The sequence below is a fragment of the Heptranchias perlo genome, chromosome 13 (genome assembly GCF_035084215.1).
Source record: "Heptranchias perlo isolate sHepPer1 chromosome 13, sHepPer1.hap1, whole genome shotgun sequence".
Taxonomy (NCBI): domain Eukaryota; kingdom Metazoa; phylum Chordata; class Chondrichthyes; order Hexanchiformes; family Hexanchidae; genus Heptranchias; species Heptranchias perlo.
Window position 1 is genome coordinate 4,818,135 of NC_090337.1, and position 20,850 is coordinate 4,838,984.

Below are 20,850 nucleotides of genomic sequence, written 5' to 3' on the forward strand. Positions count from 1 at the left end.
TGTGGGTACAGGTCAGTCACTGTATAACACTGGGGTACAGTACTGGGGGGTACAGGTCTGTCACTGTATAACACTGGGGTACAGTACTGGGGGGTACAGGTCTGTCACTGTATAACACTGGGGTACAGTACTGGGGGGTACAGGTCTGTCACTGTATAACACTGGGGTACAGTACTGGTGGGTACAGGTCTGTCACTGTATAACACTGGGGTACAGTACTGGGGGGTACAGGTCTGTCACTGTATAACACTGGGGTACAGTACTGGGGGGTACAGGTCTGTCACGGGATAACACTGGGGTACAGTACTGGGGGGTACAGGTCTGTCACTGTATAACACTGGGGTACAGTACTGGTGGGTACAGGTCTGTCACTGTATAACACTGGGGTACAGTACTGGGGGGTACAGGTCTGTCACTGTATAACACTGGGGTACAGTACTGGGGGGTACAGGTCTGTCACGGGATAACACTGGGGTACAGTACTGGGGGGTACAGGTCTGTCACGGAGCGATGGTAGAGATAGGAGTAATTTGGGGTGAAGATTTAAGAATACATGTATTGTCTTAAGTGCTTTCCTAGTGTACACCGAGTAATAAGTAAATCCAGTGACAACTCTGCAAGATGGATATTCTGACCTCGTGTACACAATGCTCATTAGCCTAGTTACCTACATTTAAACCATATTAATTCTAATCTCTGAAGTAATCCACCAACTTCCTCTCAATAACGTACTCACATCACCCCGTTTGGGTCAATGCTTCCGCTGCACGAACTTCTAAAGAAACCCAGTTTGACTTAGAAATATAGGAGCAGGAGGAGGCCATTCAGCCCCTCAAGCCTATTACACCATTCAATTAGATCATGGCTGATCTGTATCTTAACTCCATCTACCCACCTTGATTCTTTAACCCTGAATATCTTTACCCAACAAAAATTTATCTCAGTTTTGAAATGTTCAATAGACCCCCAGTATCATTCTAGGAAATCTCTTCTGCACTCTGGTAGGAGTGACCACCGCACAGTCCTCGTGGAGACGAAGTCCCGTCTTCACACTGAGGACACCATCCAACGTGTTGTGTGGTACTACCACCATGCTAAATGGGATAGATTCAGAACAGATCTAGCAGTAGGCCATCAGCAGCAGCAGAATTGTATTCCAGCACAATCTGTAACCTCATGGCCCGGCATATTCCTCACTCTACCATTGCCAACAAGCCAGGGGATCAACCCTGGTTCAACGAGGAGTGTAGAAGAGCATGCCAGGAGCAGCACCAGGCGTACCTAAAAATGAGGTGCCAACCTGGTGAAGCTACAACTCAGGACTACATGCATGCTAAACAGCGGAAGCAACATGCTATAGACAGAGCTAAGCGATTCCACAACCAACGGATCAGATCAAAGCTCTGCAGTCCTGCCACATCCAGTCGTGAATGGTGGTGGACAATTAAACAACTAACGGGAGGAGGAGGCTCTGTGAACATCCCCATCCTCAATGATGGCGGAGTCCAGCACGTGAGTGCAAAAGACGAGGCTGAAGCGTTTGCAACCATCTTCAGCCAGAAGTGCCGAGTGGATGATCCATCTCAGCCTCCTCCCGATATCCTCACCATCAAAGAAGCCAGTCTTCAGCCAATTCGATTCACTCCACGTGATATCAAGAAACGGCTGAGTGCACTGGATACAGCAAAGGCTATGGGCCCCGACAACATCCCGGCTGTAGTGCTGAAGACTTGTGTCCAGAACTAGCTGCGCCTCTAACCAAGCTGTTCCAGTACAGCTACAAAACTGGCATCTAGCCGACAATGTGGAAAGTTGCCCAGGTATGTCCTGTCCACAAAAAGCAGGACAAATCCAATCCGGCCAATTACCGCCCCATCAGTCTACTCTCAATCATCAGCAAAGTGATGGAAGGTGTCGTCGACAGTGTTATCAAGCGGAACTTACTCACCAATAACCCGCTCACCGATGCTCAGTTTAGGTTCTGCCAGGACCACTCGGCTCCAGACCTCATTACAGCCTTGGTCCAAACATGGACAAAAGAGCTGAATTCCAGAGGCGAGGTGAGATTAAGGCAGCATTTGACCGAGTGTGGCACCAAGGAGCCCTAGTAAAATTGAAGTCAATGGGAGTCAGGGGGAAAACTCTCCAGTGGCTGGAGTCATACCTAGCACAAAGGAAGATGGTAGTGGTTGTTGGAGGCCAATCATCTCAGCCCCAGGGCATTGCTACAGGAGTTCCTCAGGGCAGTGTCCTAGGCCCAACCATCTTCAGCTGCTTCATCAATGACCTTCCCTCCATCATAAGGTCAGAAATGGGGATGTTTGCTGATGATTGCAGTGTTCAGTTCCATTCGCAACCCCTCAGATAATGAAGCAGTCCGAGCCCACATGCAGCAAGACCTGGACAACATCCAGGCTTGGGCTGATAAGTGACAAGTAACATGTGCGCCAGACAAGTGCCAGGCAATGACCATCTCCAAAAGAGACAGTCTAACCACCTCCCCTTGACATTCAACAACATTACCATCGCCGAATCCCCCACCATCAACATCCTGGGGGTCACCATTGACCAGAAACTTAACTGGACCAGCCATATAAATTCTGTGGCTACGAGAGCAGGTCAGAGGCTGGGTATTCTGCGGCAAGTGACTCACCTTCTGACTCCCCAAAGCCTTTCCACCATCTACAAGGCACAAGTCAGGAGTGTGATGGAATACTCTCCACTTGCCTGGATGAGTGCAGCTCCAACAACACTCAAAAAGCTCGACACCATCCAGGACAAAGTAGCCCGCTTGATTGGCACCCCATCCACCACCCTAAACATTCACTCCCTTCACCACCGGCGCACAGTGGCTGCAGTGTGTACCATCCACAGGATGCACTGCAGCAACTCGCCAAGGCTTCTTCGACAGCACCTCCCAAACCCGCAACCTCTACCACCTAGAAGGGCAAGAGCAGCAGGCACATGGGAACAACACCACCTGCACGTTCCCCTCCAAGTCACACACCATCCCGACGTGGAAATATATCGCCGTTCCTTCACTGTCACTGGGTCAAACTCCTGGAACTCCCTTCCTAACAGCACTGTGGGAGAACCGTCACCACACGGACTGCAGCGGTTCAAGAAGGCGGCTCACCACCACCTTCTCAAGGGCAATTAGGGATGGGCAATAAATGCCGGCCTCGCCAGCGACGCCCACATCCCATGAACGAATAAGGCCTTGACATCCCATGTGCTTCCTGACATCACCCCTGAACGGCCTAGCTCTAATTTTAAGGTTATGCCCCCTTGTTCTGGACTCCCCCCACCAGAGGAAATAGTTTCTCTCTATCCACCCTATCAAATCCCATATCATTTTAAACACCTCAATTGGATCACCTCTTAATCTTCTAAATTCATGGGAATACAAGCCCAGTTTATGCAACCTGATCTTGTAATTTAACCCTTACAGACTTATTTCCTTCTAAAGGGAGGAGGAGGAGGATGTGGCTTCATTTAACCAAGAAACAGAAGAGGGGACAGTTTAATAATTTGCCAGCCGAACAGATATTTCAACTACAACGAATCCAAGGAAAGCAGAGACACAGCTTAAAATCGTGCTCAGTCATTAACTGCACCAGTTCGCAGAGATACATCCACACACTTGGGATTGGGGACTACGAGAGATCAGGGGCGATTCTCGGATTTGTGAGGAGGGAGGAGAGAACATGGCGTAGAATAAACCATTTCGGGTGGGGGGGGGGGGGGGAAAGAGGAGGAAGAATTATACTTGCCCTCAGCACCCTCTCTCCCGAGTGATTGTACCTACGCCCAGCGCTACACAGACTAGAAGGAAACTGATGAACGATAAAAAGGCCATTCAAACGATCGCGGCTCATTTTATACAGCAATCACTGCAATTCATCGTCTGAAATTCCCTGGGGCATTCCCAGGAGGCTTAAGGCATTGGTCCAGGAATCGCGCAGGGCAGCGAGGCAACGCCTGCGTTAATTAAATTAACGAAGATACTCACTGCGGGCTCGGTGGCGCCGAATTGCTTGAATCTGAATTTAAACAAAACGTGCGCTATCAACCCAGCCTCTGAGCAGCGCGAGTTGCCGCGCGGCTGGAAACAGCCCACAAAATCAGTCAGGAAGAGAAGTCCCGTCCACAGATTCAGGCTGCATTGTTCAAGCAGGCGAGCAAACTTCATTCATTGAATGTTAGTATTCTGGATGTCATTGTAAAAAAAATTTTAAACTTTTTTTTGATAAAAAGCCAAAGAAGTAATTGAATTAAATTAAAGAGACAGAAGGGAAAAATTAAATGACCAAAAACTATTAAAATGAGTAATGAGACTACATTTTTTAAAAAGTTAATTTTTAGTTATTTGTCTGTCATTAAGACTAAACACACTTTTAAAACTTAGTTTAGACCTTGCATTTTTTAAGTGTAGCTGTACGGTGGGGGAATTAGTTACTTTCCAGCTGCTCAGATGAGCTAGTTGGCGCTTTTTCAATGATTTCTCTGGTTGCGGCGTGCGATGGCCCTTTAATTCGAAGCTGTCATATTGCCAGCGAACCATTCGAAGCGAGTTCACGATTTCCGCGTTTCACTGCACATGTGCAAACGCGGGAACTTGCTCCTTCATTCAATTCACCACTAAACACCGAGAGCGCTGTTGAGCTCCTCTGGTACTTTGGGAGTGATTTCTGGCCCAATGTATAATTGCTAGTCTTCTCTTGACCCCCTCCTTCTCTTGAGGCTCCCCATCCAAAAATTCTCCATTCTTCCAACTCTGGCCTCTTGCCCATCCCCCACTCCCTTCGCCCCACCATTGGCGGCCGTGCCTTCAAACCCCACACTCTGGAATTCCCTCCCTAAACCTCTCTGCTTCTCCATCTCTCTCTCTCTCCGCCGACACTCCCAGTGCAGTACTGAGGGAGTGCTGCACTGTCGGGGTGCCGTCTTTCGGATGAAATGTTAATCTGGGGCCCCGTCTGCCCTCACAGGTGGGCGTAAAGATCCCACAGCCACTATTTCGAAGAGCAGGGGAGTTCTCCCTGGTGTCCTGGCCAATAATTACCCCATAACCAACACTTAAAACAAATGATGCGGTCATTAATTTTGCTGCTGTTTGTGGGATCTTGCTGTGCGCAAATTGGCTGCTGCGTTTCCTACATTACAACAGTGACCACACTTCAAAAAGTGCTTCATTGGCTGTAAAGTGCTTTGGGACATCCTGAGGTCGTGAAAGGCGCTATATAAATGCAAGCTCTTTCTTTTCTTACTAGAAAAAAGTAAACAATTTTACAACGCCAAGATATAGTCCAACAAATTTATTTTAAATTCCACAAGCTTTCGGAGGCTTCCTCCCTCCTCAGGTGAATGGTGTGGAAATTCCCCACCATTCACCTGAGGAAGGAGGAAGCCTCCGAAAGCTTGTGGAATTTAAAATAAATTTGTTGGACTATAACTTGGTGTTGTAAAATTGTTTACAATTGTCAACCCCAGTCCATCACCGGCATCTCCACATCATAGAAAAAAGTAGAAAGGGCAGCGATAATGAGTGTTTGTAAAACGCAGCCCTGCTGCGACATGAGTGGGTCCTGATAACGAGTGGCTTCACTCTTAGACCACAGACGAGAAACAGGAGCCTGCAATCTGATCGGCGATTAGCAACAGTTGCACGTTCTGGAGATATCAAACATCCATCTGTCAACAGCTATCAGACAATTCTGAGAAAAGTATCAATAAGCAGTGATTATTTTTCTTTCTCCACTTGGAAGAACTTTCTAAAATCCACATCACAAGTCCCTTTCAAGCATTTCTATAGAAGTGAGACACCAGCGGCAACTGACCTCGGTTAGCAACAAACAGAGCAGGGTTCGGCCTGAGCACACTGCTCGCAAGGCGAGCTAACGTGCCAGTTAGGCGCTGCCACTTCAAAAAGGACAACTCGGGAATTCTGTTCGGGGTGGGACGGGTTGGACAATGCCCTCTGACCCCCAGGTGGTTGCAAGCAGGCTCAAAACCAGCCCAGGCCAGGCCGTTAGCTGAAAGTTCACTCTGCCTGTTGGCTGCAAGAAATCCCACGTGAAATGAGTTTGCCCTGGCTCAGCCCAGCTCCTACAGCACGAAAACTATCTCCCCCCGAATCGGAGATTGCCAGATTAAGGAGTCGTTTTTGTGCTATTGGTTTAAGTCCATTAGAGAAGAGAAGCCATATAACGATTGGGGACAAGGCACATTGTTAGGACAGCGACATGCTGATTTGTCCTGGATTGACTCAGATTGGGGATGCGGGGGCAGTGGGGGCTGTTCGGTACCAACAGTGGGTGTCAAACATGATTCCCCAACACCAACATCATCAGACACAAACTGTCAGTCTGTTTTTTTTAATGCAATGTTTGGGACCTCTATCCACACTTACTGTCAGTCATAGCCCAACGGGTAGCACTCTGGCCTCCGAGTCAAAAGGTCGTGGGTTTTTCTTATTCGTTCATGGGATGTGGGCGTCGCTGGCAAGGCCGGCATTTATTGCCCATCCCTAATTGCCCTTGAGAAGGTGGTGGTGAGCCGCCTTCTTGAACCGCTGTAGTCCGTGTGGTGAAGGTTCTCCCACAGTGCTGTCAGGAAGGGAGTTCCAGGAATTTGACCCAGCGACGATGGAGGAACGGCGATATATTTCCAAGTCGGGATGGTGTGTGACTTGGAGGGGAACGTGCAGGTGATGTTGTTCCCATGTGCCTGCTGCCCTTGTCCTTCTAGGTGGTAGAGGTCGCGGGTTTGGGAGGTGCTGTCGAAGAAGCCTTGGCGAGTTGCTGCAGTGCATCCTGTGGATGGTACACACTGCAGCCACTGTGCGCCGGTGGTGAAGGGAGTGAATGTTTAGGGTGGTGGATGGGGTACCAATCAAGCAGGCTGCTTTGCCCTGGATGGTGTCGAGCTTCTTGAGTGTTGTTGGATCTGCGCTCATCCAGGCAAGTGGAGAGTATTCCTGACTTGTGCCTTGTAGGTGGTGGAAAGGACTTGGGGAGTCAGGAGGTGAGTCACTCGCCGCAGAATACCCAGCCTCTGACCTGCTCTTGTAGCCACAGTATTTATATGGCTGGTCCAGTTAAGTTTCTGGTCAATGGTGACTCCCAGGATGTTGATAGTGGGGGATTCAGCAATGGTAATGCCGTTGAATGTCATGGGGAGGTGGTTAGACTCTCTCTTGTTGGAGATGGTCATTGCCTGGCACTTGTGTGGTGCGAATGTTACTTGCCACTTATCAGCCCAAGCCTGGATGTTGTCCAGGTCTTGCTGCATGCGGGCTCGGACTGCTTCATAGGAACATAGGAACAGGAGTTGGCCATTCAGCTCCTCGTGCCTGCTCCGCCATTCGATAAGATCATGGCTGATCTGTGATCTAACTCCATATACCTGCCTTTGGCCCATATCCCTTAATACCTTTGGTTGCCAAAAAGCTATCTATCTCACATTTAAATTTAGCAATTGAGCTAGCATCAATTGCCATTTGCGGAAGAGAGTTCCAAACTTCTACAACCCTTTGTGTGTAGAAATCATTATCTGAGGGGTTACTAATGGAACTGAACACTGTGCAATCATCAGCGAACATCCCCATTTCTGACCTTATGATGGAGGGAAGGTCATTGATGAAGCAGCTGAAGATGGTTGGGCCTAGGACACTGCCCGGAGGAACTCCTGCAGTAATGCCCTGGGGCTGAGATGATTGGCCTCCAACAATCACTACCATCTTCCTTTGTGCTAGGTGTGACTCCAGCCACTGGAGAGTTTTCCCCCTGATTCCCATTGACTTCAATTTTACTAGGGCTCCTTGGTGCCACATTCGGTCAAATGCTGCCTTGATGTCAAGGGCAGTCACTCTCACCTCAGCTTTGGAATTCAGCTCTTTTGTCCATGTTTGGACCGAGGTTGTAATGAGGTCTGGAGCCGAGTGGTCCTGGCAGAACTCAAACTGAGCATCGGTGAGCGGGTTATTGGTGAGTAAGTGCCGCTTGATAGCACTGTCGACGACACCTTCCATCACTTTGCTGATGATTGAGAGTAGACTGGTGGGCCGGTAATTGGCCAGATTGGATTTGTTTGAGCCCCACTCCAGAGACTCGAGCCCATAATCCAGGCTGTCGCTCCCAATGCAGTACTGAGGGAGTGCTGCACTGTTGGTGGTGCCGTCTTTCGGATGAGACGTTAAACCGAGGCCCCGTCTGCCCTCACAGGTGATGTAAAAGTTTCCACGGCCACTATTTCGAAAAAGAGCAGGGGAGTTCTCCCCACTGTCCTGGCCAATATTTATTCCTCAACCAACATCACTAAGACAGATGGTCAGAACATCATCACATTGCTGTTTGTGGGATCTTGCAGTGTGCAAATTGGATGTCGCATTTTCTATATTACAACAGTGACTAAACTTAAAAAAAAAGTAATTTATTGGCTGTAAAGCGCTTTGGGACATCCTGAGGTCATGAAAGGCACTATGTAAGTACAAGTCTTTCATTGTTTTGACCAAAATCAGCAGAGTGTGTTAACTCCTCCTCATCCCTAATGCGCCAACCAATTCCACGGGAGCAATTTTAACCCTCTGCACCCAGCAAAAACCACGGGGGGGCAGTTAAAATTCCCCCAGTTACATACCCGCCAGAAAGATGTAATTAATGCCGCCGTCTGCGACTTTAACCAGTTCTCCCGAGTAGGCGGCCATGACACCCGGTGGGGATCATCCTTTGCACATGCGTGTCAGGTCCCCCTGATGCCATTGGGATCTGACTGCCATTTTAACTCGGCCTTGAGCTAGCGGCTGGAAGGGAGGGAGGGCGGGGCGGGGCGGGAGAGGTGGGGAGATGTCGCTGCCAAGCCAGAAGGGAACCAGGAGTGGTTCTCCAGGCCCCACAAGGAAAGATTAGTTTCCCCCCCAACTCCCCGGACTGCTAGACCAACGCAAGTCGCCCCTCCCTGGATCCAATCCCGCCACATCCCTCGGGCGCGATTGTTGTGCCCGTTTCAGTCACAAATTCAACTGGTGGGATTTAAATGAGGCCTGAGAGTTAAAACAGCCTGGGACCTCATTTCAAGTGCAGAGGGAGAGCCTCCAACTCCCCTCGTCACCCATCCCGAGTTAAAATTCTCATCCTCGTGTTCAAATCCCTCCATGGCCCTCGCCCCTTCCTATCTCTGTAACCTCCTCCAGCCCTACAAACCCCCCCCCAACGCCCCGCCCCACCCAGAGATCTCTGCGCTCCTCCAATTCTGGCCTCTTGTGCATCCCTGATTTTCATCGCTGGAATTCCCTCCCTAAACCTCTCCGCCTCTCTCTCCTCCTTTAAAACTCTCCTTAAAACCTACCTCTTTGACCAAGCTTTTAGTCACCCGTCCTAATATCGCCTTATGTGGCTTGGTGTTAAATTTTTGCCTGATTACACTCCCGTGAAACGCCTCGGGACATTTCACTACGTTCAAGGCGCTGTATAAATGCAAGATCTTGTTGTTTAAAATCGGGACCTACTTCTCCATTTTCCTAATTGCCTTAAGTTTTGCTCTTTAACTGCAAATGATATAAAAATCAAAACATTATATATCTATGCACACACAAGACAGATGTACGACTTCAAAATAAGGAGTGAATTACATCTTCACCCTTGTGGTCCAATTCATAGAATCGTACAGCACAGAAGGAGGCCATTCGGCCCATCATGCCTGTACCAGCTCTTTGAATAAAAAATTGCTTCCTTGTTTTATTTTGGCGGGGAGGTGATGAAATTGAAATGAAGGAAGCTATATCGGAGAGAAGGAATCAGGAGGTTATGTATCTTGTTTTTTTAAAATTCATTTCCTCCGACCCCTCTAGTCTTAACGACTCCTTCTAGGGGTACGAACCTGCACTGGGACATCCTCCCACCCACCCAGGTTTAGTACCAGCTACGCACAGGCCAAATTACACAGCGTTTCTGAATATGGTGGTTTGTATGTTGACTGGGAACAGCCAGGAGGTGAGAAAGCACAGAGTCCCCGCAATGCAAAGCCAGTTCCCTGACATTTGGCGCTAAGGCCTGCTCCAACACTCAGGCCCGCCATCAGTGACCTGCAGCTATTTACTGTCACCTTTGATCCAGCAACTGCAACTTTACAAAAAGGAACCAGATAAGAGAGAGGCATTTACCTTATAAACCTGCCCGTAAGTACCATTGCCAACAAGTTCCACCAGCTCGAAAATACCAGCAGGATCCTGCAAAAAAAAACAGACAGTTACAACTTGTCGAGGAATGCAAAAAAAAACAAAACAATGCAGTCAGTCAGCAGCATTTGGAGGTTAAACCACATGGTGTCTCTCCTCAGCTTCTTCCTTCCCGGCGCCCGGCCTCTCCCCTCCCAGGCCCCTCCCCTCCCTTTTTTTTCACCCAAGCTCCACTCTCCAAAACTCAGAATCCTGACTGAAGCTAACACCCTGACACAGTACAAGAATAAGGAAGTCTTGCTGCAATTGTACAGGGCCTTGGTGAGACCTCACCTGGAGCACTGCGTACAGTTTTGGTCTCCTTACCTAAGGAAGGATACACTTGCCTTAGAGGCGGTGCAACTAAGGTTCACTAGGTTAATTCCTGGGGTGAGAGGGTTGTCCACTGGAGGAGAGGTTGAGTAGAATGGACCCTTACTCTCGAGTTTAGAAGAATGAGAGATGATCTCATTGAATCATAAAAGATTCTGAGAAGACTTGACAAGTTGGATGCTGAGATGCTGTTTCCCCAGTCTGGAGAGCCTAGAACTAGGGAGCATGTAGGACTGAGCTGAGGAGAAATTTCTTCACTCAGAGGGTGGTGAACCTGTGGAATTCTCCACCACAGAAGGCTGTGGAGGCCAAGTCACTGAATATATTTAAGAAGGAGCTAGATAGATTTCTAGATACAAAAGGCATCAAGGGGTATGGGGAGAGAGCGGGAATATGGTATTGAGATAGAGGATCAGCCATGATCATATTGAATGGCGGAGCAGGCTCGAAGGGCCGAATGGCCTACTCCTGCTCCTGCTCCTATTTTCTATGTTCTTATGTACTGAGGGAGTGCTGCGTTTTAGGAACATTGGAATAGGAGGAGGCCATTCAGCCCCTCGGACCTGTCCCGCCATTCCATCAGATCATGGCTGATTTGTACCTCAACCCCATTTACCCGTCTTTGCTCCATTTCCCTCGATGCCCTTACCCAACAAAAATCTATCGATCGGAGTCTTGAATGCTCCAAAATGACTCTCAGTCTCATCAGCTTTTCGGGGAATGGGAGTTCCAGATTTCCACTACCCTTTGCGAGAAAAAGTGCTTCCTGATTCCATTCCTAAATGGCGTTGCTCTAATTTTAAGATTATGGCCCCTTGTTCTGGATTCTCCCACCAGAGGAAATAATTTCTCTCTATCTACCCTATCAAATCCCTTTATCATTTTAAAGACCTCGTTAAGATCACCCTTCAACCATCTAAACTCGAGGGAATACAACCAGTTCTCGGAGGGCTACCCATCACATAAAACATTAAACATAAAGATAAAGGAGAAGAGACACCGGTGTTATTTGAAAAGGAGCAGCGAGTTTTCCTGATATCCTGTCCAACATTCAACACCACAAACAGATTAACTGCTTCAACTCATTACTGTTCACGGGATCTTGCTGTGCGCCAAGTTGTCACCACATTCAACCTACACAACAGGCTACTTCAAGAGGACCTCATTGGCTGTGTAGCGCTTTGGGGTGGCCTGAGGTCGTGAAAGGCACTATATAAATGCAAGTTTTTTCTTTTTTTTTTAAAAAGGGGTGATCTAATCAAGGTGTTTAAGATGATTAAAGGATTTGATAGGGTCGATGGAGAGAAACTATTTCTTCTGGTGGGGGGAGTCCAGAACAAGGGCCATAATCTTAAAATTAGAGCTAGGCCGTTCTGGGGTGATGGAATCATAGAATCATAGAATGGTTACAGCACAGAAGGAGGCCATTCGGCCCATCGAGCCCGTGCCAGCTCTTTGCAAGAGCAATCCAGTAGGTCCATCCCCCTGCTCTTTCCCCGTAGCCCTGCACATTTTTTCTCTTCAAGTATTTATCCAATTCCTTTTTGAAAGCCTCGATTGAATCTGCTTCCACCGCCCTTTCAGGCAGCGCATTCCAGATCATAACAACTCGCTGCGTAAAAAAGCTTTTCCTCATGTCGCCTTTGGTTCTTTGGCAATCACCTTAAAACAGTTGGTCACTGGTTTTAGGGTAGCGACGAAACTGACAGACAACCTGATCCAAACAGGGATTTAAGAACGATGATGGGTGGAACTGACTCTGAAGCACTGGACACGGGAATGTTAGCAATTGCCTGGATAGAGTGACAAGGACCTGACAACCAATAATATAACCACTGGTAACCATGTCCTGGCCAAAATCACTAAAGCAGATTATCTGGTCAGGTGTCACGCTGCTGTTTGTGGGACTGTACCGAGCCACGTTACCTACATTACAACAGTGACTACACTCCCTCGCATTCCTTCACACAAAGGGGAGTGGAAATCTGGAACTGAGCGTCAATTGAAAATTCAAAACTAAGATTGATAGATTTTTGTTAGGTAAGGATATTAAGAGATATGGAACCAAGGCGGGTAGATGGAGTTAAGATACAGATCAGCCATGATCTTATTAAATGGCGGAACAGGCTGAATGGCCTACTCCTGTTCCTTGAGCTCGGTACAGTCTACTGACAACGTACCCAGAGAGATTCAAGGAGAAATTAAATAGTGTAAACTGTGGTTTCTCATTCTATCAGCTGTGGCCATGTTTTAACCTTAAAAGGGCAACAGTTTTCTTGAATAAAAATTTGGCAGGAAATCAATCTTTCTTTGCATCTCGTGAGAGAGAGAGAGAGAGAGAGAGAGAGAGTGATGGTTTTGCAGTTTTTTTTCAGAGAGGATTTTGCCCGTCTATTTTCCCTCCAGCCCGATCTGCTGCCTCCTGTCTGGACACCGTGGCTCAGCTGGATTCCACTGCCTCACCCAGTTCACAGAAAATCAATCCAATGGGTGTCTGCAGGTTATTTGACTATGGTGGGCATCACAGTCCAACCCGATCCTGTTGTCTCAAGCATACGTTTCTACAGGAGTCACTGGCTAGCAAGCCTTGGCTTCTCCCCCGCTCCCTCCAACCCCCTAGTTCCCCTCCCAAGTTCAGGGGACACCAGGACCAAGTGTAGGTCCAACAGCCAATTCAACATAGATCAGAGATCGGTTCCTGGGACCTCCTGGTCTGCGTGGCTCCCTACCACACAATCTTCACCCTGTTACTCCAGATCTCGACTTCACTTCAGACTAAAGCGGACAGGCACTTTGCTTCTGAAGAGTGGACGGACTTCAGTTACGTGGAGAGACTGGAAAAGCTGGGATTGTTCTCCTCAGAGCAGAGAAGGTTAAGGGGAGGTTTAATAGAGGGGTCCAAAATCATGAATGGTTTTGATAGAGTAATTGAGAACCTGATTCCAGTGGAGGAGGATGGGTAATCAGAGGACACAGATTTAAGATAATTGGCAAAAGAACCAGAGGGGAGATGAGGGGACTTTTTTTTTAATGCAGCGAGTTGTTATGATCTGGAATGCGCTGCCTGAAAGGGTGGTGGAAGCAGATTCAATAATAACTTTCAAAAGAGAGTTAGTTAAATATTTGACAGGAAAAAATTCACAGGGCTATGGGGAAGGAACTGGGGCGTGGGACTAATTGGATAGCTCTTTCAGAGAGCCGGCACAGGCACGATGGGCCGAATGGCCTCGCTCTACGCCATGAGATTCTCTGATTGTAGGTGCAATGCACACGGGAAAAAAGGGCGCTCAATTGCTCTCGGGTTTGCTGCAGGAATGGAGACAATCTTTCAAATCTGTCTTCAGTTCCTGACCCTGAAGGAGATCATTTTTGGCGCTTCTAGTGCAGCTGGGTGTCATCCAACTCCGCAGAAGGAATTCTGAGAGGTGGAACAAGCTCAAGGGGCTGAATGGCCTCCTCCTGTGAGGCTGCACGGCCATTGTCGAGTCTCACAAGCTTGGAAAATCAGGGTCCTGATGCTGATAGTCGGGGTTCCTGCCACCCAGGGCCGGCATCTCGGGTTGCCAACTCTGGTTGGACGTATTCCTGGAAGTTTCATCACATGACCTCCAACCGTCCCACCCGGTCAAACAGCCTGAACCCCCCTCCCCTTCAATATTTTTCCATCGAATAAACAAAAAGTGTTCAAAGAAAATGTTAAAAAAAATACACTTAACGCCCCAATGATTTTTCTTCCTGGGTGTTGTTCGCAGCAGTGTCCTGGAGATTAATCTTTAATTCCTGGAGACTCCAGGGCAATCCTGGAGAGATGGCAACCCCTAATCCTGCATCGGGAATGAATCCTCACAAAATTACTCCTCATGATTACACTTCAACTTTAGACTCAAAGCCAAGTGTAAACACAACTTCACTTCGCTGTTAAAGGGCAGACCAGGTGTGGAGAGAGGATCAAACCAAACTTCTGAACAGCACAAAAAACTGCACTCAAATAGGACGCTTAACAACACTACTGAGGACTGGAAAACTAAACGTACTGTCAGCTAAATCCAGACCGCTCCTTGTAACTCAGATCCACACCAGAAGGAATCCCATTTTAAAAGACTACTTGCATTCAAATGTAAGGAATCTTACAACACCAGGTTATAGTCCAACAAATTTATTTTAAAATCACAAGCTTTTGGAGATTATCTCCTTCGTCAGATGCATTCAAAGAATCAGATGACAAGAGATTCTAAACATGAATCACTTTGATCTTCCCACAATGGCCGTGAATGGCAAATTCACAGGTCCAATTTTTTTTTCCATTCGTTCGTGGGACGTGGGCGTCGCTAGCGAGGCCGGCATTTATTGCCCATCCCTAATTGCCCTTGAGAAGGTGGTGGTGAGCCGCCTTCTTGAACCGCTGCAGTCCGTGTGGTGAAGGTTCTCCCACAGTGCTGTTAGGAAGGGAGTTCCAGGATTTTGACCCAGCGACGATGAAGGAACGGCGATATATTTCCAAGTCGGGATGGTGTGTGACTTGGAGGGGAACGTGCAGGTGGTGTTGTTCCCATGTACCTGCTGCCCTTGTCCTTCTAGGTGGTGGAGGCCGTGGGTTTGGGAGGTGCTGTCGAAGAAGCCTTGGCGAGTTGCTGCAGTGCATCCTGTGGATGGTACACACTGCAGCCACAGTGCGCCGGTGGTGAAGGGAGTGAATGTTTAGGGTGGAGGATGGGGTGCCAATCAAGTGGGGTGCTTCGTACTGGTTAGTGTCGAGTTTCTTGAGTGTTGTTGGAGCTGCACTCATCCAGGCAAGTGGAGAGTATTCCATCACACTCCTGACTTGTGCCTTGTAGATGGTGGAAAGGCTTTGGGGAAGTCAGGAGGTGAGTCACTCGCCGCAGAATACCCAGCCTCTGACCTGCTCTTGTAGCCACAGTATTTATATGGCTGGTCCAGTTAAGTTTCTGGTCAATGGTGACCCCCAGGATGTTGATGGTAGGGGATTCAGCGATGGTAATGCCATTGAATGTCAAGGGGAGGTGGTTAGACTCTCTTGTTGGAGATGGTCATTGCCTGGCACTTGTCTGGCGTGAATGTTACTTGCCACTCATCAGCCCAAGCCTGGATGTTATCCAGGTCTTGCTGCATGCGGGCATGGACTGCTTCATTATTTGAGGGGTTGCGAATGAAACTGAACACTGTGCAATCATCAGCGAACATCCCCATTTCTGACCTTATGATGGAGGGAAGGTCATTGATGAAGCAGCTGAAGATGGTTGGGCCCAGGACACTGCCCTGAGGAACTCCTGCAGCAATGTCCTGGGGCTGAGATGATTGGCCTCCAACAACCACTACCATCTTCCTTTGTGCTAGGTATGACTCCAGCCACTGGAGAGTTTTCCCCCTGATTCCCATTGACTTCAATTTTACTAGGGCTCCTTGGTGCCACACTCGGTCAAATGCTGCCCTGATGTTAAGGGCAGTCACTCTCACCTCACCTCTGGAATTCAGCTCTTTTTTCCATGTTTGGACCAAGGCTGTAATGAGGTCTGGAGCTGAGCGGTCCTGGTGGAACCCAAACTGAGCATCGGGAGCACCACTCGTGCCTAGTCGTCCGATTCCGGGTGGTCCGTCCGGTTTTATTCTTATGATGACTTTTTTCTTAAGCGAAACTGTACAACTGAGTGTCTTGGAGTGGATTAACGATCTGACAGCAAACTGTCCCCTAGATTTCCCAAGGCCTTGACCCAAATGGTCTTCATCAATAAAACTCAACAAAGCAGGCTATTCCACAGTGGGAGTCGTCACGGTCAAACGGGGCTCCGTCCTCATCCGATATCCACAGACACGCATTGCGGGTTTGAGTCCACTCCAGAGACTCGACCACATAATCCAGGCCAACCCTCCCAGCTCAGCACCGAGGGAGTGCTGCACGGTCGGAGGTGCCGTCTTTCGGATGAGATGTTAAGCCATGGCCCTGTCTGCCCCCTCAAGTTAACCCTGGCATTATTCGAAGAGCAGGGGAGTTCTCCCCGGTGTCCTGGGCCAATATTTATCCCTCAACAAACATAACTAAAACAGATTATCTGGTCATTATCACATTGCTGTTTGTGGGATCTTGCTGTGCGCAAATTGGCTGCCGCCTTTCCTACATTACAACAGTGACTCCACTTCAAAAGTAATTCATTGGTTATAAAATGCTTTGGGACATTCTGAGGTGAGGGAAAGTGCTATATAAACGTCCCAAGATGCTTGACAGGAGCGATTATCAAACAAAATGGGGTGAGAGGGTTGTCCTATGAAGTGAGATTGAGTAGAATGGGCCTATACTCTCTGGAGTTTAGAAGAATGAGAGGCGATCTCATTGAAACATATAAGATTCCGAGGGGGGCTTGACAGGGTAGATGCTGAGAGGCTGTTTTCCCTGGCTGGAGAGTCTAGAACTAGGGGACATTGGCCGACCCCTTATCCCGAGACTTTTAGGACCGAGATGAGGTGGAATATGTTCACACGGAGGGTTGTGAATCTTTGGAATTCTCTACCCCAGAGGGCTGTGGATGCTCAGTCGTTGAGAATATTCTAGACTGAGATCGATAGATTTTTGGACTCTAGGGGAGTTGAACGGCGGAGCAGTCTCGAGGGGCCGTACGGCCTACTCCTGCTCCTATTTCCTATGTTCTTAAAATTTGACACCAAGTCACGTGAGACATCAGGACAGGTGACCAAAAGCTTGGTCAAAAAGGTAGGTTTTAAGGAGCGTCTTAAAGGAGGAGAGAGAGGTGGAGAGATTTACAGAGGGAATTCCAGAGATTAGGGCCTGGGCAGCTGAAGGCACGGCCGCCAATGGTGGGACGAAGGAAATGGGGGATGTGCAAGAGGCAAGAATTGGAGGAGCGCAGAGATCTCGGAGGGTTGTAGGAGGTTACAGAGATAGGGAGGGGGCGAGGCCATGGAGGAATTTGAAGACAAGGATGAGAATTTTAAAATTGAGGCGTTCCTGGACTGGGAACCAAATGTAGGTCAGCGAGCACCGGGGTGATGGGTGAACGGGACTTGGTGCGAGTTAGGATACGGGCAACAGAGTTTTGGATGAGCTCAATTTTACCATTGCACTTGGTGTTATTCTAATAGGTCTGGACACTAACCAGGGCATAGAATGTGATGGAGTGAGCCTCTGACTCAGTATTAGCCATTCCTGCCTCTGAGTCACCTTCTCGAGGGCAATTAGGGATGGGCAATAAATGCCGGCCTTGCCAGCGATGCCCACATCCCATGAACAAATAAAAAAAAGTCAGAAGGTGCAGGGTTCGAACCCCGCGCCGGACAGTCCCGGCGAGCGGGGGGCCGGAGCGCCGGACAGTCCCGGCGAGCGGGGGGCCGGAGCGCCGGACAGTCCCGGCGGGCGGGGGGCCGGAGCGCCGGACAGTCCCGGCGGGCGGGGGGGCGGAGCGCCGGACAGTCCCGGCGGGCGGGGGGGCGGAGCGCCGGACAGTCCCGGCGAGCGGGGGGCCGGAGCGCCGGACAGTCCCGGCGAGCGGGGGGCCGGAGCGCCGGACAGTCCCGGCGAGCGGGGGCCGGAGCGCCGGACAGCTCTGGCTCTGAATTCTGGGTTGACATCCAGTCGCATACTTGTGTCCAGTGAGTATGGGTGGCTCCCCCATCCCGCCCCCCCACAAATCGTGTGGGTTGTGGGAGTCCATAACCCCCTCCCCCTACATAGGACTAACCCCCCATGGACTGGTGTGAAGATGGTTACGACCATGGAAGGAGTGGTCACACTGCGGCCAGTCAGCCAGCGAATCCTCACACTATTTCACACCGTTCTCCGAGGGGAAGTTGTGACAGATCCCATGAAACTATTCGAAGGAGAGCGCGCAGTTTGCCCGGAGGTGCAAGGCCAACTTTCATTCTTCAACCAACACTGCCAAAAGCCAATGAAAAGCTCATTTGTCTGACTGCTTGCAATGGCTCCCTTAACAAGAGTGACTACACTTCAAAGTAGTTCACCACTTTGTGAAGCAGTTTGGGGCCATCCTGAAAGATGCAGTGAGATGCAAATATTTCTAATTGCTCCAGCAACCTTGCAGAATGTGCATTGTGCTGACCTCCCTTCACTCCATTCAATTAACCTATGGATGAAGGGTTAGCATCTTCATTTGCTCCTTATGTGGAATCTACAGAGCAGAAATAGGCCATTCGGCCCAACTGTGCCGGCGTTTATACTCCACACGGGCTTCCTCCCACTCTAATTACCTCTTCCCACCCTGCCCCCTTCTCCTCCATGTGTGCTTCAAGCCTCCCCTTAAATGCATCATAGAATCATAGAAGTTTACAACATGGAAACAGGCCCTTCGGCCCAACATGTCCATGTCGCCCAGTTTATACCACTGAGCTAGTCCCAATTGCCTGCACTTGGCCCATATCCCTCCATACCCATCTTACCTATGTAACTGTCCAAATGCTTTTTAAAAGACAGAATTGTACCCGCCTCTACTACTGCCTCTGGCAGCTCGTTCCAGACACTCACCACCCTTTGAGTGAAAAAATTGCCCCTCTGGACCCTTTTGTATCTCTCCCCTCTCACCTTAAATCTATGCCCCCTCGTTATAGACTCCCCTACCTTTGGGAAAAGATTTTGACTATCTACCTTATCTATGCCCCTCATTATTTTATAGACTTCTATAAGATCACCCCTAAACCTCCTACTCTCCAGGGAAAAAAGTCTCAGTCTATCCAACCTCTCCCTATAAGTCAAACCATCAAGTCCCGGTAGCATCCTAGTAAATCTTTTCTGCACTCTTTCTAGTTTAATAATATCCTTTCTATAATACTATCGACACTCTCTGCTTCAACCACTCCATGTATCAGCGAGTTCCACATTCTCAGCACACGGTGTAAAGAAATTCCTCCTTATTTGATCCGTTAGTGACTAATTTATATTTATACCCCCTTGTTCTGGACTCACCCACAAATGGAAACAGTTTCTCCACATCCGCCCTGTCCAACCCCCTTCATAAATTTTAAAGGCCTCAATCAAGTCTTCTATTCTCGGGAGAAAACAAAGAGACCTAGGCTGCTCGATCCTCCCCGATAGTTGCATCCCCTCAATTCTTGCAATTCCTTTCTGCACTTCCTAATTTTAGCAGGTGGTGCCTGGCATTTGAATCCCTCGTCACAGGGGCCTGTAAGACTAGAAGATCAATTCACTCTCTGATTGTGTCATTCGGATTCCAGCCAAGATATTGTCTACAGAATTCACGTTACCCGGACCAAATGGGGGGAGGGATGACATCAGGCGGCCCCCTGATGATCTCACACTGTGTCTCCTGATGTAGGAACAGGCCTTATGCTGACAGTGGATGCCAAGAAGAACCTTCAATAGAAAATCGGCTGACAATTTTCATTTGTCGTCGCGAAAGGATTCTGATACTATTTGACAACAACAACTTGCATTTATATAGCGCCTTTAACGCAGTGAAACGTCCCAAGGCGCTTCACCGGGGCGATTATCAAACAGAATTTGACACCGAGCCACATAAGGAGATATTAGGACAGGGGACTTAAAAGGAGGAGAGAGGGGTTTAGGGAGGGAATTCCAGGGCTTGGGGCCCAGGCAGCTGAAGGCACGGCCGCCAATGGTGGAGCGAAGGGAGTGGGGGATGGACAAGAGGCCAGAATTGGAGGAGCGCAGAGACGTCGGAGGGTTGTAGGGCCGGAGGAGGTTACAGAGATAGGGAGGGGGCGAGGCCGTGGAGGAATTTGAAAACAAGGATGAGAATTTTAAAAATCAAGGAGTTGCCAGACCAGGAAGCAACGTAGGTCAGCGAGCACAGGGAGTGATGGGTGAACGGGACCTGGTACGAGTTAGGATAAGGGGCAGCAGAGTTTTGAGTGAGCTCAAGGTTACGGAGGGTGGAAGATGGGAGGCCGGCCAGGAGAAACTTTGAATAGTCGAGTCTGGAGGTGACAATGCAAGGCTGTGCCAACACACAAAACTGGCAATCTTTCCCAGAGAGGTCATTATCACTGGCAATGTAAAAAGAATGACCTTTCATGATCCCACAACATCACAAAGCGCCTTTCAGCCAAGGACTGAAGTCCTTTAGTCACTGTTGTAATATAGGAAATGCGGCAGCCAATTTGTGTAAGGCAAGGTACCACAAACAGCAATGTGATAACCAGATAATCTGATTCAGTGATGTTAGTTGCGGGATAAATATTGGCCAGGACACCGGGGAGAACTCCCCTGCTCTTCTTCGAAATAGTGGCTGAGGGATCTTTTACGTCCATCTGAGAGGGCAGTCGGGGCCTCGGTTTAA

At 48.9% G+C, this 20,850-nt stretch overlaps 1 protein-coding gene across 5 annotated transcripts in view; it reads right to left on the reverse strand.

Moving 5' to 3' along the window:
* Positions 1-20,850, reverse strand: part of LOC137331230 (traf2 and NCK-interacting protein kinase-like) — a 177,805-nt gene that overhangs the window by 144,292 nt on the left and 12,663 nt on the right. For all 5 annotated transcript variants that reach the window (XM_067994871.1, XM_067994870.1, XM_067994867.1 and 2 more), the window contains exon 2: positions 10,163-10,228. In XM_067994871.1, the coding sequence (XP_067850972.1) occupies positions 10,163-10,228 (66 nt within the window). The remainder of the gene's footprint in view (positions 1-10,162; positions 10,229-20,850) is intronic.